The sequence below is a fragment of the Salvelinus namaycush genome, chromosome 9 (genome assembly GCF_016432855.1).
Source record: "Salvelinus namaycush isolate Seneca chromosome 9, SaNama_1.0, whole genome shotgun sequence".
Lineage (NCBI taxonomy): Eukaryota > Metazoa > Chordata > Actinopteri > Salmoniformes > Salmonidae > Salvelinus > Salvelinus namaycush.
The window spans coordinates 23,486,652-23,513,137 of record NC_052315.1 but is presented as its reverse complement, the minus strand read 5'-3'; the positions used below and the strand labels follow the sequence as shown (position 1 = coordinate 23,513,137).

General features: G+C 43.0%; 1 protein-coding gene across 3 annotated transcripts in view; it reads right to left on the bottom strand.

Moving 5' to 3' along the window:
* The window catches only part of LOC120053871 (zinc finger protein ZFPM1-like), a 109,444-nt gene that overhangs the window by 37,063 nt on the left and 45,895 nt on the right, over window positions 1–26,486 (bottom strand). For all 3 annotated transcript variants that reach the window (XM_039001149.1, XM_039001152.1, XM_039001151.1), the window contains exons 2-4: window positions 23,256–23,402; window positions 18,779–18,907; window positions 2,411–2,544 (exon numbers count right to left, since the gene is read on the bottom strand). In XM_039001149.1, coding sequence (XP_038857077.1) covers window positions 2,411–2,544; window positions 18,779–18,907; window positions 23,256–23,402 — 410 coding nt within the window. The remainder of the gene's footprint in view (window positions 1–2,410; window positions 2,545–18,778; window positions 18,908–23,255; window positions 23,403–26,486) is intronic.

Genomic DNA, 26,486 nt, shown 5'->3' with positions numbered 1-26,486 from the left:
CCGTGGCAAGCTCCGTCTGGCCTCCTACAGCCACTTCCTGTCCCTCATCACCCCTGGTCCCATATTTCTCTGGAATTCGTCACTGGGCTTCCTCCGTCAGATGGCAACACAACCATCCTGACGGTGGTGGACAGATTCTCCAAGGCCTCCCATCTCATCACTCTTCCTAAGTTACCTTCAGCCAAGGAGACGGCCCAGCTTATGGTGCAGCATGTCTTCCATATCCATGGACTCCAAGTTGATGTTGTCTCGGACCGGGGTCCTTGGTTCTCGTCCCAGTTCTGGCAGGTGTTCTACACTCTTATTGGGTCGTCAGCCAGCCTGTCCTCTGGGTTTCATCCCCACTCTAACGGCCAGTCAGAGCGAGCCAATCAAGATATGGAGACGGCACTCCGGTTTCTGGTTGCCAGTAACCCCTGGGTGGAATATGCCAGGAACACTCTCCCTTGCTCGGCTACTGGACTATCGCCTTTCGAATGCTCCATGGGGTATCAGCCCCCGCTCTTCCCAGAGCAAGAAGTTGAGGTCAACGTACCTTCAGCCAAGATGTTAATCCACTGCTGTCGGTGTACATGGAAAAGAGCTAGGGTGGCTCTTCTCAAGACCACCGCTTGTCGACAATACCTGGAGGACCGCCACCGGACTCTGGCTCCTCGCTGTCGGGCAGAGCGCATGGCTGGCAGAGCGCACCTACCCCTCCGGGTAGAATCCCGTAAACTTTCCCCCCCGTTTCATTGGTCCTTTCTCCATTTCTAGAGTCATTAGTCCCACTGCTGTCCGTCTGCTGTTGCCCCGTACCCTCCGTGTTCCCCCTACTTTTCATATTTCCAGGATTTAAACCCTAGTCTCACTGCCCTCTGTCTTCTGCTTCTAGCCCCCCCCCCCCCCCGTGTCATCGATACAGCGTATAAGGTGAGACGCCTCCTGAGGGTTCGACCACGGGGCAGGGGTTTCCAGTACCTGGTTAACTGGGGGGGGTTATGGCCCGGAGGAGAGGTGCTGGGTTCCGGCTAAAGACATCCTGGACCCGACCCTCATCGCTGATTTTCACCGCCGACACCCCGGGCAGCCAGGTATGCGCCCAGGTAGGACGTCCCTAGAGGGGGGGGGGGGGGTACTGTCACGCCCTGATCTGTTTCACCTGTCCTTGTGATTGTCTTCAGCCCCTCCAGGTGTCGCTTATTTTCCCTTGTGTATTTATCCCTGTGTTTCCTGTTTCTCTGTGCCAGTTCGTCTTATATGTTCAAGTCAACCAGCGCCTACTTTTCTATTCTCTTTTACTAGTCCTCCCAGTTTTGACCTTTGCCTGTTTTTCTGGACTCCATTCCTGTCTGCACTGACCTCGAGCCTGTCTGCCATTCTGTACCTCTGGAACTGGTTTTGACCTTTTGTCTGTCCACAACCATTTTGGGATTTTTAATAAACATCTTGGACTCTAACCATCTGCATCTGGGTCTCGCTTAAAGCCCTTATAGCTAGCCCTTCCTTCACTGACATAAAAGCTTGCTTAGCCTGTTTAAATTACCCTGAAGCTGTAGACATGCAGCCCCACAATTAAGAGGAACTGGCTGTTTTCAGAAATCACACCGTAGATCAGCATGTTTCTCCACGATCGTAATTGTTGAGTCAGCTGAATACAGCAGCTGACTCAGGCTACTGCAATGACTCGTGGCTGTTACGCCCTGACCCAGAGGGCTCTCTATGGTGTAATAGGTCAGAGCGTGACTAGGGGGGTTTTCTAGTTATTTTAGTTCTATGTTGGTGTGTGAGTATGGTTCCCAATTGGAGGCAGCTGAATATCGTTGCCTCAAATTGGGGATCATACTTAGTGTGTCTCTTTTCCCACCTGCGTTGTGGGATATTTTTTTGTTTAGTGCCTATGTGCGCTACGTACTGGACGTTCGTTAATTCTTTGTTGTTTTTGAAGTTTCACTGTAATAAATATGTGGAACTCTACTCACGCTGCGCCTTGGTCCGATTATTTATATAACGATCGTGACAGTGGCAGAAGAACAGCTGCTTCATGAAAACTCCTAATAAGTTAAGCATTAGCACTACAAGCTACAGTAGCATGCTAGCTTTTGTTGAAAGATTAAACATTGTGTGTGCAGCACTAAGTAGGTAGCTGGTTAGTTAACAACATTGTTTCAGTCAAAGATGATTTCAGTGACTGACTCAGCTGTTGAACAAATTTATGCTAGCTTTTCAGACCCATAGTCAAACTCCAGAAATACTGCTCATTGAAGCACACAAAACTACATAGTGATTGTTAATGTGGTAATAGAATCATGCACACACACTGACCGATCTATGGTTGATAAGGCATTTTATTTATTTACTGATCCATTGACCAACCTCCTTCCCGACCCTTGACCTTTAACCTCTACCTCCATGCACTTTGAACCCTCACCTCTGGCACCTGGTCATCTCTAGCCTCTTCTGATTGGACGATCCCAGCGTATGGTCCCCATAGTGTGTCAGTGGTGAGGACTCTGCGGGCCAGAACCTTGGGGTCAGCAGTATCGACACTTAGCTCCAGGTCATCTACAGAGAGAATGAGAGAAGAAAGAGAAGAGAGAGCGACTAAGTCACCCAGGTTCCACAAGCAAACAAGATACAAAGCCATACAAAACCAACTCAGTCGAGTCTCAATTTGCTGTTGAGAGTTATAATAGTAGAATACACAAGGTGCAATTTCGAAATTCCATTGTGCATCAGCAGTTTTCTATTGTTATATCAGTTACTAACAGTCGTTCAATTAGCCATGTGCAGCTAACCATTTTTTAATTGGTAAGTTAGTCTAGCCAGCTATCTAAACTTAAGTAATCACGGCCAAATACCGACCGAGTATGCAGGGCAAGTGTCCAGGGACCCTGACTTCCAGGGAGCCCCCATTCATTTTGTTAGTCACTCTCAGATATCATATGTGACTTGTTTCAGAAATCTAGGCGTATGTCACGCGTCACTACTTCACAGGAGAGCCATTTGAATGTAAACTTTATTTTTTTTATCAAAATGCGTTTTTTGGCAGAAATGCCTTCTGGAACATGTGAACTTTCATGTGCCTTAATAACAAACTTGTATGTATCTGTAAATACAACTAAAAATATGAAATGAGCCTAGTTGTTTTAACCACGTAAAAGTCAGCAACCTTCCCGCAAGCCATGATTGGCTGAGATAATGAGTGGGCTGGACATGCCGAGAGATGAGTTTGGATTGGTCTGCCATGTAGCACGCAATCTGTCTATAATATGAGCTGGTCAGTATGTGTAGGTAATCCTTTCTAATTAGGCTTTTTTGAAAGATATCACGTAGTAGAACTGCATAAGTGTTGCTCTCCACTTTCTGGAGCACGGAGTTTTGAAATCAGTGGAATGCACGGTGGAATTAGAGTATGATAGCTAAGGAGATGGAGAAAACTCTGGCGTTTGATTGCAAATATGCAGACATAGTCAAAAAGAGAACACACAGAAGGCTGTGTTGTATAAAACACCTGTCTCCGGATTACATCTTCAAACTAAGGGCAACCATGGCATCCGTGACAGAGAGGGTGAAGCGTCCATCCATGTATATGGGTAAGAGAGTCTAGCTAGCTACATTTTCGGATATTACACGTTTCTAATTTTGTCATAAAATTGTTTTAATTTCAAGTTAAAGTGTACTGTTAGCTAGCTAGCTAATATTAGCTGGCTGGTTCGCTAGCTAACGTTACATATATGATCTGTGTAGTAATATTATTCGTATCTCAGAGCCATTTGCATTGCTAGTTATAGCCTAATGTTAGCTAGCTAACATTGAACCTGGTTGGTTAGCTACCTGCAGATTTACGCAGGCTAGTAATGTTATGAGTTTGGATTATGGTTCATTGTTTAGCAAGCTAGCTACATGTCTAAACAAAAGACACCCCTAAGCAAGTAGAATGTTCAATAGAATGTTCATGATCTCACTGCGGCAACTGTCGATAGACGTAGCTGGTAAATTCGCTCTGGCTATCTACTCCGTTTTCAGAGCACTCTCGTCTGAGTGTGCCAGAGCGCAGAATAACTGACACATTTACAAACGCTCAACACCCATTGAATATGGCCAGTGTCAGTAAACGTTGGCAAAAAAGCGTAATTAAATTGTTGCCAGCAGCACAGTTGCAGTCACCAATGTTTCGGATAACATAAAAACAGCCTAACCAGCTCTGCTAGGGCGAGTAAAATGGTCAGAGTGAGCTGTTCTCTCATTTGTGTCTGGAAGTAGCTAGCAAGCTAGCCAATGTTAGCCAACTAGCTTGGGTGCTTGACTGCTGTTGTTAGAACAGAACGCTCAAATCAATCCTACTCCTCGGCCAGAGCGCGTCCAGTGTGCGCTCTGAACGCTCCGAGAGTGAAACTCTTGAGTTTACGAACGCCCAGAAAATGTCTCTACGCCTTATAGCAAAATGTGTACAATTGCAGGAAATTAACTTTACATTTTAAAAATATATATCTGCCGTCAAGACCGGGGCCAGTATAATGTTATGCCTGCGAGGTGTGGGGAGTCCAAAACAAATCTCGCTTAGGGCCCCCAAAGGGTTACTGCCGGCCCTGACTACTGGTATAATGCTTGTAGTTAAAGGTCCAATGCAGACGTTTATGAGTGGTCTGAGTGGGGAGGAGAAAACTGAAAACTAGCTGTTATTGGCTGAGAGGTTTGGAACTCATTCTTATTGGTCTGTTAACTAAGCTCAATCCCACCAAAAATGGCAGAAATTTCACGAGATCTTTTCAAACAGCTCTTACACTAAAAGGGAATTATCAGCATTTTTACAATTTCACAATATTGTTCACTCCCCCTTTACCCTCAGAACAGCCTGAATTACCAAAGTTGTGTCAAGTTGGCGGCATGTCCTTTGGATGGTGGACCATTCTTGATACACACGGGAAACTGTTGTGCGTGAAAAACCTTTAAGTGGGTAAAGTAGTTTAACTGCAAAAAATAGATTGATTGCACAAATCAGTTGACGGCATGTGTGGGTATGGATGTGGGTACGCAGACCTGCGAGGCACTGCGGCCCCCTCATAATGAGTACAGATTTTTTTGTGTCCCATCAAAGTTGCCCATCCCTAATCTGCGTCATGTCATGGCCAGAGCTCTGATGATTCCAACACTAGGGGGAGTGTGGTGTTGCCTTGAGCACAGAGTGGACTGAGCAGGAGTTGGCCAAAACCAAGAAAACTTTTGTACTTCCTCTTAGGAGATAACTGAGAAAAAGACATGGGAGTCAAGGCATTAGTGTGAGACTTGGACAGAGGGAGCCTCAGGCCACTGATGAGGAGAGCCATTCACTATCACACTCATGTCCCTTACAATCCCACAGAGCAGAATCTCAAAAGTAGGATCACAAAGGTAGGATCTCAAAAGCTTAAACAAAAACACATCTCTCAAAAAGGAATGATTAGGAAAGAAATCTTGAAATTCACTTAGTCCAGTACCTACAGTAAGCTGTCCTATGACACAGCCCCCATGCTCTACAGTGCAGTACCATTGGAACCTGCTGTTTACCACCACGTCGTTCAGCTGTCCCTCTCCCTCCATGTTGATTCTGTTGCTCTGTGTGTCCCCCCCCCCCCCCCCCCCCCCCCCCGATCTCCTCCATGGTTCAGCTTCTCTTTCGGGGGTCGGGCTAAAGTGCCGGGCTGATAAGAGTGTTTGTCTAACACTCTCTATGTCAAAACACTCATCTATCTTCTCTGTATCTATCCCCACCAGAGAACAACAGACAGACGCTGATAAAAATGGCTTTCCCACAGCCAAGAGTGGGAGAAAGAGAGGGGGAGGAAGGGGGAGGAATGGAGAGAGGGAGGAGAGAGAGGGGGAGATAGAGACAGAGGGAGGAGTGGAGGATCGGGAAGGTGGGGAAAAAATGAAGGAGCAGTAGTGAGAAGGAGATTGGAACAAATCAAGCTTATGAGTGTGTTACTAAATGGAGGCTGGTGGAAGGAGCTATAGGAGGATGGACTCATTGTAATGTGGGGAATGGATTCATGGAATGGAGTCAAACATGTGGTTCCCATACGTTTGATGTGTTTGTATAAGTCTCATGTACACATCAGCGAGGCTGAAGTCCAGTGTCCAGGCCTATCTCCCATCACCCCTGGCCAGATCACACTCTGACCACCTAATCTCAACACTCCATCAATGTCCAGTCTGCTGCCCTGATATTGGCTGGCCTCGGTCACATGATGCCTTATCAGCATGAACACCCCCATTAACCTAATTGTGAAATTGTCTGCTGGGATTTTATCTTTGTGAAGAAATACAGAGACCACACTGAGTGTCAGTGTTTAGAACCTAAAAATATTCCATCCTCCTTCCATGTTCTGCCTTGCCCCGTTCCCCCCTCTCTGCCAACTGTACCACAGGGAGGTAACCTGGATGGGAGGTCCCAGCTCTAAGTTGCCAACGCACGGTCAGCCGCCCGGGCACACCATCCAACAGGTGGCTTAAAAATCAAGATCAGTTTCATCCTACCACGGAGGAGTGATCATGAGGCCCATTTTAATCACTGCACATGGGTAATCCCTACAGGTTAGCACGGTGCTACACTACGCAGGGCCTCCTACCGTTCTAATCCCTGCTAATTACCACTACCGCACACCACAAACCCCCATAATGACCTGGGGTTCTTATCAATACTGCTCAATGCCCTGCGCTCGCCTCTCAGCCTGATACTGGCCCCTCTGTAGAGGCTCTACACCATCTCTACAGCCCCACAGCCCTGTTCATTGCCCTGCCGCTTGGCCACTCCGCTTGATATGCTGGCCCCTCTCCTCGCCTCTAAACCATCTCTATACCCCCACACAGCAGACCTCAAGAATATCCACGGCCCGGACTACAGACAGTGCCCACAAAACACAGGCAGGACCAGGCTTAATCAATAGGGATCCTGCACCACAGTCCACACAGACCTATCAGCCAGCCTTATCAATAGAGCTCCACTCTGGCAGTGTCCACACAAAGCCTTATCAATATGGCTGCTTCACCAACCACTGGGGCGTCCTGTCCGTTTTACAACAGCAGACAATAAAACAATCACCCTATCGTTAATGAAATGACTAATGCAATTACCCGATGAGTAGACAGAGGGGGATAGAGGGAGTTTAGGAGGAAGAGGGAGGACTGGAGGGAGAATACTGCAAAAGCGAGGCCATACATTTGTATAAAAAATCTATTCGTTTCACATGTTTAGATGTGTTATTTTCTTAAAGACCCTGAGGGATTGTGACCTCATGGCACGTGGGCAATTTAACAGATTCACGCAAATCCACTTCCTCTCTGAATCCTTCAAGAGGAACAAAGGAACCTTCAGGTAACGCTGCGTTCGTAACCAAGCAAGAGGTGGGAATTTACCAGTTGTGAAGTCGTAAATACAAGTTGTATGCATTCACGTGCTTTGACCTCATTGAGAAATGCCAATTGGCTAATGGCCAGGAAGCTGCATAAACCATAAACTAAAAGTACAGCTATCGTGATTGTAAACAAATTATAGTGTTCAAAACCCATATTAATAGATTGCTTTTTCATAAATAATGTTTTGTTGTTGCATTTAACTGCCGAAATTGCTGTTATTGAGGTCATTTACTTTGTAATTGACGTCAGAGGTCAGCATGTGGGAGAAGTGGGAGCTCAGGATGATAAGTAAGTTTCCCACTTGAATTACCAGTTTGAGGGCCGTTCAAGTGGATTTTTCCCAGTCGTATGTGGTAAATTCCAATTTTCGCAGCATAAACATCCCATTCAAGCTATGTAAAAGACATACGTGCTAACAGACACCTGAAAGTAGTTTTACAAGTCTGTCAGATTGACATGACGGCAGTGAACAGTGAGATTCTGCCCCTTATATGTCCCTATGAGTAAACCAACACCACCATGGACCATTCAAAGGGGTTGTTAGTTATACCATGTTAACGTAATACCTACAACTGTAGTTTACAGTACAGTCCTGTAGGGGCACTGGAGCTCAGCCTTGATAACCCAAACAATGTTATGAGAAAGAGATACATTAGCACTTCCTGGTAAAATACATAGCTTACACTTATCTATTCATTCTCAACATATCATGAGACTATTGGACACACCTGTCTTTGTGCAGTAGTTCATTGTCTATGAAATTGTTCAGGTGGACAAGAACTTTGAGGTATTGGGCAATTAATGACATCACCAACCTTACATCAACGTTACAACAGGCCAACCTAACCTAGCGTTGTGCTGGTCGTCACGTTTGCAAAACAACACGCATGATCATCTGCACCATCCTATGGGAGTCGAGCATGCTCAAAAGGACTCAGTCATCTGACTGGATCTCAATGCGTAAAAACTAGTTACACAACCCTCTGTAGCAGGATCTCCCCTATTCCCCAACACCATCGTCTCCTCTATCAGGACTAATTGATTTTTTAAAAGGCTATTGTTGATATCAAATTAGCACATCGCTGCGAAGCCATTGATTTTTTGACACAGTACAACAGGAAGTCTTTATCAGGGCCGCACTCCGACCCCGCACTAATAGCTGGGGTTTAACCTCTGCTGAATGACAAATCCCTGAGCTTTCTCCCCTACTCACTCAGCATGGGGGCTCCCCCTCTCTGCTCTGCACCTCACAACTGAGGAAAGGAGATGGGCCGCTACCGGTACACAGGAGCCCTACGGTGCAGGCTTGGAGAGACCATCAGAGCTAACAGTCACAATATATGAGTGTCTGTGAGAGAGTGAGAGAGAGATAGAGAGAAAGAAAGCGAACCCACTCCTCCAGTCAGGATATAGAAACGTTATGGTCTAACACAGTCCCTTGGGTCCAGCATCGGTTCAGTTGAAAAAATACAAATTTCTCATGCTCAGGACGCAATAATTTCCATTTTACACTCTGTTGCACAGCAAAGATAAGACACCTGCGACGCCAAGCTAATCAGATGAGCTTCAACAGAACTTTATCATTGACATTTACAACTGTTTACCCAACTAATTTCTCTTAACTGCACTGCTGAACTTTTATCTGCAAAATACATACACTAGGAAAGAGCAGATGCCGAACATGCAAAATCCAAATATGTTAAATAAGATCGAGTAATTTAAAACAAAATGGGGAAAAATATGTGTGAGCCCAAGTTGGCAAGGCATTGTTGACAAAATATAGCCCTGGGAATACAGACAGAAATGTGAAGAATGCTGACATTCACATGCAAAACTTCATTTTGAGTTCAGAAGCCCAGTGGTTGAATATGTTTATTTGTGATAAGAGCCTGTGATAGAGATACATGACTAGTACTGTAGCGTTCTCTTGTGCAGTGCTTATGCTTTAAGTATGGGCTACTTTATCACTCTAAAAAGGGAGCCCAAGGTAATGTAAAGAATACCATGTCATCATAAATAGTGGCTTGGTGAAATTTACTACCCTTAAAGGTGCTATCTAGATCCAAACAAATGGTCATTCAGCTGTCCCCATAGGATAACCCTTTGCAGAACCCTTTTTGGTTCCAGGTAGAACCCTTTCCACAGAGGGTTCTACTTGGAAGCCAAAAGGGTTCTACCTGGAACCAAAAAGGGTTCTCCTATGGGCACAGGCAAATACGTATTTTAAAACCCTTTATTTCTAAGTATACCCATGCCTCTGTCTCCAGGAGGCTGTACTGTACCAACAGAGAGAGCTGTGAAACAGAGAAACATTGTTAGGGCCGAGGGCAGCAGGGTTAGATCTGATCAAGACTTCACTGCTACCCCTGAGCTGCACCAAAACTCCCCTTCAAAGAGAGAGAGAGAGAGAGAAAGAGAGACTGTGTGTGCAAGTGAGTGAGTGTGTGTGTGTTTGCCTCCATCTCTTCCAGCCTCCCCTAACTCCACTGCTACCCTTTCATAAATTGAAAGTGGAGACCTTCAAGAAACTCTCCTGATAATCACACATAAATTAATTAGAAAATGTTTCTCGACATTCTCTCCGCATAGATGGAGGAAAAAAAGACTCAGGCAAAGCCACAAAATTAATTGTACGGTATGTGACTTCGATAATTAATTCAATCATTAACTCTACTTCAACAACTCCTTCTGGCTTCATGAAGGACATTTCAATCATAGCTGTGTCAGGATGTAGACTTGGAAAGAAACCTGAAAAGTTGATATTAGAGAATGAAGCTTTACAGTCAGGGCCATGTTCAGATTCACTAGCTAAAGTTAGAAGGCCTAAGGTGCTATATGATAATAGTGCAGGTTTGTGTCTGTCTAAAAAGAGCCAACCATGTTTAAACATAATAGTGGCTTCCTGTAATATACAGTAATCATGGGTAAGCAAAAGGAAGTACCAGTAACGGAGGAGAGACAATTGAGTCCGCTCTTGTTCCACTTCCTAAAATGGCTACTTTGCTCCTACAGTATTAACAGCCATGTGAGAGAAACCTACTGTATGAGGAAATTGAGCTTTTGTGAGAGGAGAATATGAAAAAAGTGTCAGAAATGCCCATTTCCTGGTGCTAATTCATCGACTCACGGTGGAGGAGGTTCTGTATGGACATTCAGTCATTCCAGAGATACTTCCATTTGGGCACACCAAGCCAACAATCCATATCAGAACATACTGAGATGAGAAATAACTCTCTTACTAGCTACACCACAATCCAAGATGGCCAGTCAGTCACCCTCTCCAAGCTCACCACAGTACATGTGACAGGGTCACCACATTCATCAGATCTAAAAACCTACACTACATAATGGAGCAGTGAGCTGGAGTGGGAAGCTGGTGTGAGTCTGGCAGGGGAGAGATAGAGGACAGGAGGGGGAAAGAACAAACTGAAACGCGTGGTACGAAGGACAGGATGTGGGCTAGCACTGCAGAGAAGCCAGGCGTCTGATAGGGTCGTAATCACCATGGCACTGTCTCGGGCAGCAGGCGCTAACACATCGGCGATGGGAGCAGCTGGGCTGATAGGGCCGGGACAGCAGTGAGAAATGTTCCTTTAGATTATACCCCTCGCCTATCAATCATCACGAGGGGAACAGAGTGACACAGAGACAAGGCAGAGAGAGAGAGAGAGAGAGGGGGGAGAGAGAGAAGAGGGAACATAGATAGAGGGGGGAGTTGAGGATTAGCTAGCTCCTTCATTATAGATAAATAAACTAAAGCAGGTCCATCATTAAATAGTGAGCTCATTATACCACGGTGAGACATGTAATGGCTACCATATTTATTCACAGGAACAGATTAAAGAGGGAGCTCATTTGCCTTTGATGGCAGTGACAGTCAGCCTCACACAAACACAAGCAGCCTAGAATGGTTTGTGACACACATTGGGTTGCCGTTGCAGTTTCTTTTCAACCACAGCAGTCCCACAGTACACCGCACCAACCAAGGTTACAGTAGAGACAGAGCAGGTGTGGAACCTCTATAATATGTACACAGGCCTACAGGAGGCCCAGCAACCAAAACAGTTACTGTACACTTCTACAGCATCAACAGGTCCAATTGGCATAGAGAAAGGGGACACAATCCTATGAGAATGTGAGCCAGTGATAATGAATGAGAAAATCATCTACTATAATAGAAATGTTACAAGAAACAATAACCAAAATACAAGGAGTGATTAGCTTTCTGTACATCATTCTACTGTGGATGCTTGAGAACATATCAAGAGATCAATATTCTCCTCATATCTACATTCCTGACCTTACCCCATAGGGTGAAACACACTCCCTCACCCCAGCCCCTCAAGCCTAGTCCAAAGCCCTACCCCTGGAGATCCAGTACAGACAAGCAGTAGAGACGGGAGTTAACCGTCTAATGCTGGGCACCTCTGCTCCCCCTCAGATAACAGGCTGTCTGTACACAACCACAGTCGCTGCCAACCAGATCAGAGGGAAAATAAAAAAGCCTATTTTCTTTCTTCAAAAAGTGAATATCACAGCCACACACTGAGTTAAGATGTACAGGATACGAACATTCCATTCCAGCTAAACAATGGATATATAAAGTTTTGCAAAAATATATATATATATTTCATACACATCTAAAATCTATTTAAGTCAGAATGCCCGAGAAGCCGGTGTTTGGAGGATATATTGGCATGGGTGTTGATAGGCCTGAGACGAAGTCGAGGCCAGCAAACTGTGCAAATATATCCTCCAAACACCAGCTTCGAGGGCATTATCACTTTTATACAACGGGTCACCAACATATTACAATAATGATTGACATATTTTCATTAAAAAAAACATTTTGTATCTATTCTTTCGTTTTAAATATTCCATTGCAGTACTGGCTGGCAATGTTCTTATCCTTTGCTTGCTAGCTAGCCAACTATGGCTAACTTACAGTCACGTCAAACAGTGCAGCCAGAATAACAGCAAGTAGCTGCTTTTGCATTTGTTTAAGCGGTTTTCTAGTGACATTTATTTGGATACATCCATAACAATGAGTTAATGATGCACGATTTCGCCTGGCATACGTGCTCTCTAATCAGGACACTGTTGTTCAAAGGAGCTGGCCAACAACACAGATACCACAATCACTTCAAACTGAAGCTGGAAAGACTGCAAACTAGCTGCCTTTTGTTTAATTTGAACAGTTTTTTATTGACATTTCTTTGTACATATCCTTAAAAATTATGCTGATTTATGATTTTGACTGGCTGAAAAAAGCTGCCTGCCTGTCTGTCTCATCCCGACTGCTGACCCCACACGTTCATTAATATGGGACAGCTGGAGATTGAATTTCAATAATGAAACAATGTTGCAAATGTCAGAGCGAAAGACAGCAACGTTTATAAAATTCTCCGCTATTGAAAAACAATTGCTAGTTTAAAAGAAATGGGAGATAATGTCTAGATGCTTTTTATGGTGGAAATCTAGTTTATAAATTGCCTGGTTGGGCTGATGAGACAGTGGATTGCGCAGTGAGATGGAACAGAGTAAATAGGCATTTCAACGTCATAGCTTTTGCTGGTGGTAACTTGTGGAATAGACACCGGCTGAAACGCAGTTTTAATTGTCCAGGATTAGACCCACCCATTGTATAAGAAGTAACAATCTGAGAACAGTAATATTTCACACACACACGAAGGTACCCATAAACAGTCATTTCTGATAAAAAACACAAATGTGAAAAATTGGTGAATATACAGTTTTGGAAATAAACTCTCCATATACACCCACACCTTTGCAGAAATGTGTAGAAATTCAAACTGTAGCACCACAATCAGTACTCTTCTTCCATGAAATAATCACTTTGATTGGTCCCAAAACAAACACGTGTTCTTGTTCTGAGAATCAGCCTCTAGATCAAAGACACAAAGTATTATAGTCCTAAAAAAATAATCGATATTGTGATTGGTATTTTTGTTGATGTCCATGAAGCAGACCATAAGGTTAAGTGCTATTCGTTTTTTTTTTTTTTTTTAACAATATGCAAATGTGGTTTAATAAGCTGAAACAACAAAACTCAACAGTAAAACTGTTATTTACCGCAACCTGTTACACACGACTCATTTGAATAAGATCCACTTTGATGAATATCTTTCCACAGAAAAAAAAAGTCACGCAATGCAAATTTTCCAAATAACGTTACTGACTTTAATATTCTGAATGGTGATGGAAAAAGCTCTCTGTCACAGGAGAATATTGTCTCCAAAACTCTTACCTCCAAAACTGCAAAATATAAGGCATGTTACAAACCTTCCTGTTTGGTACATGAATATGATTCACATACAACTATACAACATATCCAGATTAAAAAACAGACTTCATAATAATAATTGTCATCATTTTTTATGAAGTAACGATTAAAATGAGTCAACTGTATTTAATATGTTGGTTTTGGTATACCTCTCAGGAGCCATCTGAGTTCAACCTCTGCCTTTTCCACGTCAGTTCAGCTCATCCCTCATCCCTCTTCTATCTGTCTAATTCCCTCTGCAGAGATCTCCTATAGAGGGACATGCAGATTCAGACCCTCTCTGCTGACAGAGAGAACCTAACCTACTATACACACCTTCCTATCAGAGCCCCACCTCCGCCACCTGCTCCCCCAAATAAATTATCATCATTTTTATGCCATTGATGATATGCATATTCTATGCCTCTCCATGGACCCTTATAATAAAAAATGATACCAAAAAAAATCCACCCCGTCTGATAATTATTAATAATCATAATGTTTTATTGGTGGTCATTTGAATAACTCTGGAGGATAAGGATAGTGTAAAATGCTAGCAAGGCAGGAATGCTTTTGCCAGTCTGCTGGGTTCTCTGGGTCTGATTCTACAGCTCAGTGACACTCGGTCTGTTCTGTTCTGTTCTGTATGTGGAGGATAGACAGGAGTGATGGTCCGGGAGCCACGAGGGATTACTGTGACGGCGATTTGCATATCAAGAATTTGAAGCAGAGAGGAAAATATCAAACCCTCCAGCCAGCAAGGTCATTGAAAATATATATATTTTTATCTTCATAATTTATTTAGCATATCATGCAGCCGTACATATTCTAGATGAAAAAGCAGCTTTACCGTATCATACTATCCCTGCCTGACACTGGGTCCCAGCCACTGTCTTTTATTCTATATTGCACACACCAACTCCATTACACAGAAATACCACCACACACACACACACACACACACACACACACACACACACACACACACACACACACACACACACACACACACACACACACACACACACACACACACACACACATGCACACCTCATCTTCACGATTCCTTTCAGAATAAAGACAATGGTCTGCAAAATATAGCAAGAATATCATTCATTAAAGAGATATTTGAGCTACACTCAGTTCCAAAAACAGTTCCAAAAGGGTTCTGTCCTCATAGAATAACCCTTTTTGCTTCCAGAAAGAACCCTTTTTGGTTCCAGGTAGAACCCTTTTGGGTTCCATGTAGAACCCTTTGGAACCCAAAATGGTTCTAACTGCAACCAAGTTCTTCAAATGGTTCTCCTATGAGGACAGCCGAAGAACCCCAAGGTTCTAGAAAGCACCTTTTTTTTAAATAAATATTGCTTATAATCAAAGCATCTTTTTGATTTTCATGATTTTCACTATAAATAAATGCCACAAAGGCAATGTTTTGATAGATGACAGTGAACAGAAATAAGAAATTCAAAACACTTCTTGATAACTATTGTCTATACTCATATCAATCAGTTGGGTGAAAGTGTAGATTACAACCATACGATAACCACTTATCGTATGGTCATACCAGGATAAATAACACACTAATCGCACTATATTTTACCAGGTAAGCTGAATGAGAACACATTCTCATTTACAGCAATGACCTGGGGAATAGTTACAGGGGAGAGGTGAGGGGATGAATGAGCCAATTGGAAGCTGGGGAATATTAGGTGGCCATGATGGAATGGGGCCAGGCTGGGAATTTAGCCAGGACACCGGGGTTAACACCCCTACTCTTAAGATAAGTGCCATGGGATCTTTAATGACCACAGAGAGTCAGGAAACCCGTTTAAAGTCCCATCCGAAAGACGGCACCCTACACAGGGCAATGTCCCCAAACATATACTGGCTCCAGAAAAAAAGTTGGATACTGATTGAATTCTGGTGGGAATTGTCTAATTCTTTTTCGAATAACAGGAAACGAATGTGGCCGACAAACATAGGCATGAGAAGAACTACAATCTTTTCATTTTCTGGTCTGTCGTATTTTCAGCCAATACAATGAATCTTTCTTCTGTTAGTCTGAAATGTAGTGTCTGGGCAGTAGAAATGACACAGACACAATGCAATATAATATAAGGTAGCTAAATAGGTTTAGGAAAATAGAAATACAATTTCTATAAAGAATTGCTGAAATAATAATGTGTAAACAGATACATTCTAATTCACACTCTAATTCTAATTCACATTCTAATTTTGGCCAGGATTGGAAATTACATGGAAAATATTTCTACACTGTAAATGTATGAAAAATATGAATGATTGTGTTCATCACTGACTCATTATGACAGAGAGAGAGAGAGAGGAGAGGGTCTGAAGACAGAATATATAACATTTCTCACATGAGGCGTGGCTGCCATGACATAAACATCTAGAAAGCAGATAAATTGAGGGCAAGCACCAATCTCTGGCAGACATGAGCATGACAGTCTGCATTTGTGAGGAGGAAAATAGTTAAGTTGGACAGCTTGGGGGAGCAAGAGAGAGAGAGAGAGATGCAGAGAGGGAGGAAGAAAGAGCGAGTAAGAAGGAGAGGGAGATGGGTGTGATGAAGCTTGGGATGTCTGTGGTGAGGACCTGACCAGACCCTGCTCTCTAGTCTAAACCACCTGAAATCCCTGTACCCAGACAGACAGACAGATGGACAGCCAGGGGACAAAAACAGATATCAGAGTCTGATCCAAAAACAGGGCTAAACTAAGTGACAGTAAGAAATGAGCGGAATGCTAAGACTTATAAAGAAGACGGAGATAAAAGCCTTTTCCATACAAGAACATGTTCCTCTCCCAGAGGCTTGTGGGAAATAGCTGATAGAGCCTAAACGAATGTATGAACAAGACCACGTTCACCATGACTCCACTCCTAACATTCAGAAAAAAAGAGAGGGAGAGAAAAAAACAAGAGGGAATGAGCGCATGTCTGTGTTGGGGGGGTTGTTAGTGGTGATGGAGAGACCAGTGGTGGGGGTGGATGGAAGAGAGGTTGGGGGGGGGGGGGGGTTCTTAACGATAAGAGAAAAATTCAGACCGGTCAAAGTTTCCCTTTTGCCAATCGTGCTCCTGATAAAGACAGCGCCTGCTTCAGTACTGATAGAAGGGCTATCTCTCACTCGCTCCCCCTCTCTCGCTCTCCCGGCAGTTAGTTTGTGAGGAAAAAGCCTATCACACTAACATCACTGTGCTGCCATCAACCAGCAACCACACAGCAATTAATATCGCTTCAATTACTGTTAAAGGGACAGGCTGGGACATGACGATAATGAAAACATCCTCAACTAGAAGAATTAAAACACGGACACACGCACACTGATGGGCACACACAAGCACACACAAGCACACATGCACAGCTTGAAAAAGAAATATGAAAGATAGATCCTGTGGATCCTTACATTATTGAACCCATTGTAGACAACACAAGAGAAGAAAAATAAATAACAAAACAGCTATGATAAGAGAGGAAAAAAATAAAATTCTGGCAATTGCTTGTTATCTTCTCTGGTCCATGTTTGTGCTCTAAGACATGTTTTTGTTACAAGTTGAATAAATTCCTATTGTCACGTTAATGGCTGCTTCTCCCAAACTTCAGCCTGGACACAACACACCATCTACACAATAACACAGCAGCTTAAACACACTCACACTTACTTTACAAAACAGTAAAGTGTTGGGGGGTGTAACGGTACACGCATTCGTACTGAACCGTTCGGTACGGGGACCTCGTGTTTTGTCTGCACTGTGAACCCGAATGAATACATCAAAAAATAAAAAATAAAAAGCACTAGGCATATAGGCTCTGCCTACGCTGCGTTGTATGCCTCTTGAGTAAATCTGAGCAGACATTTTTTTCAGGCTCTTCCATTAAAACAACTAGAGCCTATGCGCACGTTGTAATCAAAATTCTCATCTTTAATTGCCGCATTTCAAACTGTCCTTTTGTAAGGCCCAGCCGGGAACTAGCTCTGTACGATGGAGAGTGGTGGGGTCGATAAACCTGGAGGAAGATTCTCCATCATCGTTTAAATCTTCAGTTTGGGAACATTTTGTCTTCCCAGTAGATTACAACGGGGATGGACAGAGAGAGTATGTCGCCACTGCTCAACGAGAATAGCCTATACAGCTGCCAAAACCTCAAACATGCTGACACATTTACGCCAACATCACCCCAGTATTCCTACCCGCGGAGCAAGACAGAAACTCAAAGAAACAACACAACTTCGTCTCCCCTCTGCATTCAAGCAGCCCTTCACAGCTGACTGGGCCAAATAAATTACTAGACCAATAGGTATGTTCATAGCCATGGATATGCACCCATTCTCGGTGGTTGAGAAGAATAGGGAGTTTCAGCACATCATGAAAGTGCTCGACCCACATTAGAAACTTACTCCTTACACCCATTTCAGAAAACAGCTAGTACCCGCTCTATATAAGCAAAGCTGAAGTTTTCCAAGAATTGGCTAATGCACCCTGTGTTGTGCTTACTACAGATGGATGAACCTTCATACAGAGCTACTTCACAGTGACAGCCCATCACATTACACTGGAATGGGAAATGACAAGTACCATGCTACAGACACACCCCCTTTATGAGTCACAAGTGCTCATATTTTTCTCTTTGTAAGAAAACATAGCATAGGAATATACAATGTCTGAGCCATGTTTACTTATTGATTTCACACGCATATTGCACTTTATTTTATTGTTGTTGTTGATGAGTAATCGTGTGTTTTCATTTAAGAAAATACAAAGTGTTTTTGGTTGTGCTCTCATCGGGCATTATGACTCATGATCATATATGGAATCAGGACTACCAATATTTTTTTCTATAAATGAAAATTAACTGCTGGCATTTCATTTTCCCGCTGTATAGAAACCCAACCCAACCGTAACCCCAAAACAGCCATATGTACCGAACCATGGGTTGGTGAACCGTTACACCCCTAACCCTTAGTTAAGACTATATTATGACACAAAAACACATAACACATGCTCTAAACAACAAACAAGACAAAATAGTGAGCAAAACTAGACATGGATTCACAGTCTCAGACCAGTTGGACAGACAGACAAACTGACTCACCAGGACCTCTCCAATGTAGCCTGTCTTCCTCCTCTTCCATCTCCTCCCCCTCTTCCTCAGTGTGAGTTGGACCTTTCTGTTCCTCATCCTCATCATCAGGTGCACCAAGGCAGTCATGTGTCCTTGGCTCTGTTTAAAGAAGAGGTCATAAGAATAATGAGACATCCACACAAACAACAGGGTTGGTGTATAATATCATACTAGAGACATTATAAAAATAAAGACAATTCATAAGAGGCTAGATGGCCATCCAGAGGCTACAGTATTTATACATTTTCCTCTTCATTTATTTCATCTATGTGTGCGTGTGTGTGTGTGTGTGTGTGTGTGTGTGTGTGTGTGTGTGTGTGTGTGTGTGTGTGTGTGTGTGTGTGTGTGTGTGTGTGTGTGTGTGTGTGTGTGTGTGTGTGTGTATAGAATGTAACTTCATCACAAGTGAGTGTGTGCGTGTGTACATTGCATCTACCCCATACAGACTTTCCTCGTCAGAGGCGGTTCCTGTCTGTTGATCAAAGCCCTCAGAATAAAGCCTCCATAGCTGTGTAACACAACACCTCAGTATGGAGATGGACCACAGAGAGAAAACCTCATTAGAGACCATGTCTAGTGATCTCTCCCTCTCTTTCTCTGTTTCTCTCTGTCTCATAAAGGCAAATCACCTTCAACAAAGACACAGACAGACACAATATACACTCTAATCACTGCCATCAATATCCCTGTCTGTCTTTGATGAAGGTGACTACTGAATCGCTCCCTCTGATCGAAGTGATCACTGTATGGGGAAAACTCAACCTCCTCTTTGACTTTGGTATCATACACTTTACTTCCAGAGTGTTCCTACCTGGCCGAATGGGTTGATTATTAGCCAATAGCTTAATCAGAGGGACTCTCCCTCCCGCCCCTACCCCTGCCCCTGCCCCCTCCACATCACCCCACCCCGATAACACCTCAGTCGTGTGCACAAAGGGCATGTTTACCATTGCATTCCCGCTCAGATAAACAGCGATAGCTCTCGATCGATACCAGCCATAAACGTCAGCCCACGTGACGCCGAGGTGCTGTTATTAATGTAACAGTTGGAGATTAGATCTGCATCGTCAAATAAATCAACCATCGCCCCCACCACCATCAACACCCACCACGTCCACCTCTCCATTCCACCCCATATACACACACACACTCAGCCTTTCCCAGCACATCAGACCCCCTCCTCTACACTACCAATCCTCCCTCCCTGCCTAAACAGTCCCGTTATTTTCAGCTATAAATCACATTGAATGGCACATTGATTTTATCCTGCAGCGCTCAGCTGGGGGAGTGGAGCTGGAACCACAGTTATTGCGTTTAATATTATCAATATTATCTCCCATATCATCTGAGCCGAGGAGGAGTCAACAGAGACTTTTCTGCCGCCCCCTCTCTCCCTCACTCTCTACCACTATCCCCCTCCCTTCTCTGCCCCCCACCCCTCTTCCTCTCCTCCACCCCCACCCAACCGAGACAGCCTCCATCAATCTGATAAGCAGAACTTCCCGTCACACCTGCAGGGCAAAGTCACCCAACAACCTGAACTTCTACACACACTCCTCTTTGTCCTCCCCAACTTCTTATTCATTCTGCATCTCCCTCCCTACTGTGTTGTTGTCCGCTCTGAACTCCACCGGTTCCCTTAGAGACAAAAACAAGGATGCTACTTGAGCGCAAAGGCCCTAAGAAAAGAGAGAGATATTTGGACCAGTAGTGTTGGCCTCTCTCACTCACCAGTTTTTGACTACCATATTTTGATTAGCCTAATAAGGTCTCAGACAAGGGTTCTTGTTTCAGTTAGTTTCTGCATTCACCTGTAGACCATTGACCACATCAGACGCAGAGATTAAAGGAACATTGAAAGGAAGCAAAGTCACACCATGACAGAGAGAGATGGATTGAGCAGATGGATTGAGAAGATGAGTGGTGTGTGTGTGTGTGTGTGTGTGTGTGTGTGTGTGTGTGTGTGTGTGTGTGTGTGTGTGTGTGTGTGTGTGTGTGTGTGTGTGTGTGTGTGTGTGTGTGTGTGTGTGTGTGTGTGTGTGTGTGTGTGTGTGTGTGTGCATTCATTTTACTGTGTGAATTAATATATTTGTTTTCTGGTTAGAAGATGAACACAGAACGGGTCCTGTTACTGGTAGAATGTGTTTTTCTCTCAAAGTTATCAGGCGGTTATCGCCTCTGTTTCTCTCTCCCAGATGGTGGATAAGGGACCTTGCCTTTATTAGCCAGTGCTGGCCTGATAAAGACCTGGTATTGATCCCAGGTTGAAAGAGCAGGTTCGTCAAACACGGTTGATTTACAGAGAGATGATAATGGCAGCACTGGGCAACTGAGGAACCCCAGGGAGAGAGAGTTAAATCAACAAGGTGACGTGTCCCTTTTCTCCATTCAGTTGCGGGGAAGAAGACAAAGACGAGAGAAAAACAGAAACACACAAAATTACACACTATTTGTCTCTGAAATGTAATCAACATTTTATTCTTAGCCCACACACACAATCACATTTAATTCTCTCATCCTCATCTGCAGTATACAAGCTGAAGGCCACACACACACACACACACACACACACACACACACACACACACACACACAGACACACACACACACACACACACACACACACACACACACACACACACACAGACACACACAGACACACACAGACACAATGGGTAATCTCTAATGTAGTCTTGATTAACACCTGACAGAATGTACCTGGGTTTATCAAACCAAGCCAACGAACAGATGCTTATCACTCCAGACCCAAATTTCACAAGCAGGAATTTTTTGGATTAAAATAAAAAATACAGAAATCTTGAATAACTCAAAATAATATTTCTCCAAACTCCACTATCACAGGATAAGTGGAAAATCTGAGGAAAAGATGTGGGGCCAAGCAGTGATGCCAAGATCTGATCAAAAGGAAACCTTGGTCGATGCTTTCGACATATGGACATGTGAAATTATATTTTTAACATTAATTTATGGTGTGTACCTATTCTGTACAGTTTTGGTTAACAATTAACAAGTAGTGAGATATTTGGATATGATGAATTTATGAGTCTAGTGGTTACATAGGACTGGCAGTTGATTTGAGAGAGTTTATAACTTATAACCCAGGAACCACAGAATTTATATTTTAACGTACAACTAATCAAGAAATTATAAATAGGGTGAATCATTGAAATCATCAATCCCAATATGAAATAATCCTTGAGTCGACATAACAGTTAGGCCTCAGTCTTACCTACAGTAGTGAAGAAAGACAAATATAAAATGAATTACTAGTACAAAATGACTGACAACGAGACTGAGACGATGCTATCAATCTCCAAGATCATGGTGCCATAACAGAAGTCTAACTGTTGTATTAACCAACTGACATGACGAGCTCACCACAGAAAGCTCCACAGAATGAAACAGGGCACTTTCCAAAAAGCGTTGATGCCCTGGAGGAGGATGGAAAGCGGTATTTAATTGAGAGGAACCAGGGAGCTGGCACTGGCACTAGATTTTGAGGGGCATATGTTTGGGAACACTGGCACAGAGCCATGACGTTCACAGCATCTCAGCTTACCAGCTCAGAGATATGAGCTAAGACGACATCAGGCACTCCCTGAGTTTTGTTGCATGGTTAGGCCATCATTGTAAATAAGAATGTGTTCTTAACTGACTAGCCTAGTTAAATAAAGGTAAATAAATGTAACATTTTTAAATGAATTAGGGTATGGATTCCTTCACCTGATGTTATTGTGCTGTGGGTTAGTGGTTGATGCCTTCACATAAATGAGTAAAGATTTTCAATTCAATTAAATGGTTATAAGAGAACAACTGTATGTTTCTCAGTGCTACGCCAGGCTGAGAGCTCACCTTCATTGTACAGGGGGGTGAACAGAGGTGGGAGAGCTCACCTTCATTGTACAGGGGGGTGAACAGAGGTGGGAGAGCTCACCTTCATTGTACAGGGGGGTGAACAGAGGTGGGAGAGCTCACCTTCATTGTACAGGGGGGTGAACAGAGGTGGGAGAGCTCACCTTCATTGTACAGGGGGGTGAACAGAGGTGGGAGAGCTCACCTTCATTGTACAGGGGGGTGAACAGAGGTGGGAGAGCTCACCTTCATTGTACAGGGGGGTGAACAGAGGTGGGAGAGCTCACCTTCATTGTACAGGGGGGTGAACAGAGGTGGGAGAGCTCACCTTCATTGTACAGGGGGGTGAACAGAGGTGGGAGAGCTCACCTTCATTGTACAGGGGGGTGAACAGAGGTGGGAGAGCTCACCTTCATTGTACAGGGGGGTGAACAGAGGTGGGAGAGCTCACCTTCATTGTACAGGGGGGTGAACAGAGGTGGGAGAGCTCACCTTCATTGTACAGGGGGGTGAACAGAGGTGGGAGAGCTCACCTTCATTGTACAGGGGGGTGAACAGAGGTGGGAGAGCTCACCTTCAATGTACAGGTGGGTATATGGTGGTGGACTGGAGCTGTCACATTCAGCTGAGTCCTCTGGGTCCGAGGCTCCACCGTCATCGCCCGATAGGCTGACGTCATCAGGTGTGTTGTCTTCGTCACCTTCCAGGTCCCCAATAGAACCTTCCAGAAGAAACAAGAGGGAGCATTTAATTGAATTGAAAATGTTTACTCATTTATGTGAAGGCATCAACCACTAACCCACAGCTTAATAACATCAGGTGAAGAAATCCATACACTAATTCATTAAAAAAAAAAAAATATTTAACCTTTATTTAACTAGGCTAGTCAGTTAAGAACAAATTCTTATTTACAATGATGGCCTACCCCAGCCAATGCTGGGCCAATTGTTCGCCGCCCTATGGGACTCCCAATCACGGCCGGATATGATACAGCCTGAATTCAAACCAGGGACTGTAGTGACGCCTCTTGCACTGAGATGCAGTGCCTTAGACCGCTGTGCCACTCGGGAGCCCAAAATTCATGACGATAGATTTAACAATTTGAATTGAATAAAATTACAATAGAATATTGTGCTGTCACTATCCAGTAGAGATTACTGAACAGAAAGCTCTGAAGTTATTTCATTTTACATTTCATGTCCCTTGTAAAATTGGTCTCATAGAATTAGGTGTGGCCCCAGAAAAATTAAGGATATCAAATTCTGCGCAATAGACTGAATGTGTGGAAAAAATGTTGCCATTCCCTGAACACAACACTGATAATATATTTTAAATTTGGTACGTTAAAGGGGTTTTAATACTGTCATAAAATGATTAACTCACATCACACCTGATATTGCATTTCTATAATCCCTGCTGACTACTCGCGATTACACTGCTGGACTATTTTAGACCGGTGAGGATAGCCTAAATTAACGCATGATAATAGAGATTTTGAATATTATGTTTTAAAATAATTTAAATTAATTCATATGCATTATATTAATTGTCATTCAGACTAAATAAAACAAAGGATGAAAACACAAAACCTCAGACCCTGTCCCCTTCATCACTTTGCTGCTCTTCATTGTCTCATTCTATTGGTATGGGTCGGGAGAATACATAGAAAGACATTCTAATGGGTGCAGCTCTCTCCTCAGTGCTTTCACTGTTTGAGACACACACAGAAAAGGTTCTACATGAGACCCCTCTAATATATATAAAAAATTAAAAAAAAGCCCACCAGTATTTCAAATCACATTGGATGACACAACTCTCTGTAGACATAACTTCACAGCCTATTCCCATGAGAACACTGAGAGACAGATTATAAATTAATCCGCGGACCTATTCCATAAAGAGGATTAGGAACTGTCAAGTCAGTGTAAATGGTTAACATTCTACTGATTACCATGGGAGAAAAAAACAAAACAAATGCATACACAAGGCATTACAATTAAGTATTGGGGCACAACGCATCATTTTAAACAAGTACATTTTAGTCAAATTAATGCTGCATATTAAAATGGGATTTTACCCCATAGTTTGTAAATTAATTTCCATGAGGTTGTGATGAGCGAAGTGGGATTGTTCCAAGCTAAAGCCGTGACCGGGGGCGTATATATTTACACTCATAGAACAAAGAGCCCTATAATCTATACAAAGCACACAACAATACCCGTGAATAAAGAGTCTTGTAGAAAAAGGAAAAAGCAATTTTTCTAATTCTGTTAATTTCACTTCCAAGCAATTAAAACGAGGCGGAGATAATGCTTGGAAACAATTGCTGCCTGACAAAAGTGTTTCTGTCTTTGTAAATGAAACATCTTTAGGCTAATTTCACTGTAATGGTTCACTGTCATTTCAGATTAAATTAACACAGTTAGATTTGAACCTTAACAAAAAAAACAGAGGAAAGAAAAAAGATCGATCCCGAACACAATATTTTTTGAATTATGTGGCTCGAGCTTTGGTTGATATAATTTTCAGTATCTGTGAGGACATTTTCATACAATTAATTTTCCTTTAATCATAATTGTACAAAGAGACTTCTCTGTATAAAATTCCAATTATATTTCGTGTTTAAAATGTAAGTTTGAATTATGATTTCTTTCCTCATTACTGTTCTGGTTTAATGAATCAATCGCCGCATCACTGCTTTCAGACATCAAATGGTGTGGAAAAAGTTTTAACTTTTGCCTCTTTTATCTACTAAGAAATATTATATTTTTCCCTCTTCAGGATACTTGGAGGAAAGGATAGTACAGGCTACTTGATAAGCATTGTACCATCCAACTTTATTTGCACTTTTCAAAGTTATAACCACTAATTATAACTTTAAAACTCGTTAAATAAATGGATATCAGAATTTGACTGAACAAATCAAAGAATGGGGAAAATAAATGACTTTGTTAACCAATCTAATTAGGTACATTACCTAACTGAAAAACAACCCAGGAATGTATCACACAATACAGAGTTGTAGCTTAGTATGATTTGAGGAGCAAGTGTCTGGAATATCAATCCAAAAAGTATTGAACCACTGAATACCTGCATGTGAGAGACAGGTAGTATGACCTGCACTGATGCCATAAGCCAGATTCTGAAATAAGTCTCAAGCCATTCATATGTGTTCTTTCTCACAGAGACACACACAAATACTAACCTGCATGCATCTGTGACACAGAAGTTGGTAATCTTAAGGACATGAGTGAAAAAGAGAGAGAGAAGGGGAAAGAACTCGGAGCAGCCTCTAACTCTATCTGCCACTCTAAGGCAGCACAGAACAAAGTGTTGAGCTGATGAAGGCAGAGGAGATACTGCTTTATTAACTCGCCGTCCACATCAAACCAGTGTGCTCAGCAGCGGTGATTAAACACAGAGACAACACATCAAACCTGCATGCTCAACAAGCCTGATTAAACAGCCGCCACCCCTCGCCAGCTCTTACATTAATAACCATCTTACAAAACAGTAAAACTAGAAGAGAAGCGCTACTTGTATCAGACAATCAGAGATTTGTAAGAAAGAAGAAAACCTTAAAGGATGATATTTAGAGTAAGAGAGGCCCCTTTGGTATGTACTCTTGAGGAGGGAACTGGGCTACCTGACTGAGTCACATGCTGAGGGGCCTCTTATTGATCCGATTAAAGGGAATAACAAACCAAATATTATTTAAACTTCTGTTCTATAATGTCTTCCAAGCTTGAACCCCTGGAGGGTTCAAAGCCATTTCAATGATCAGAATTCAGCTTTTGTTATACTG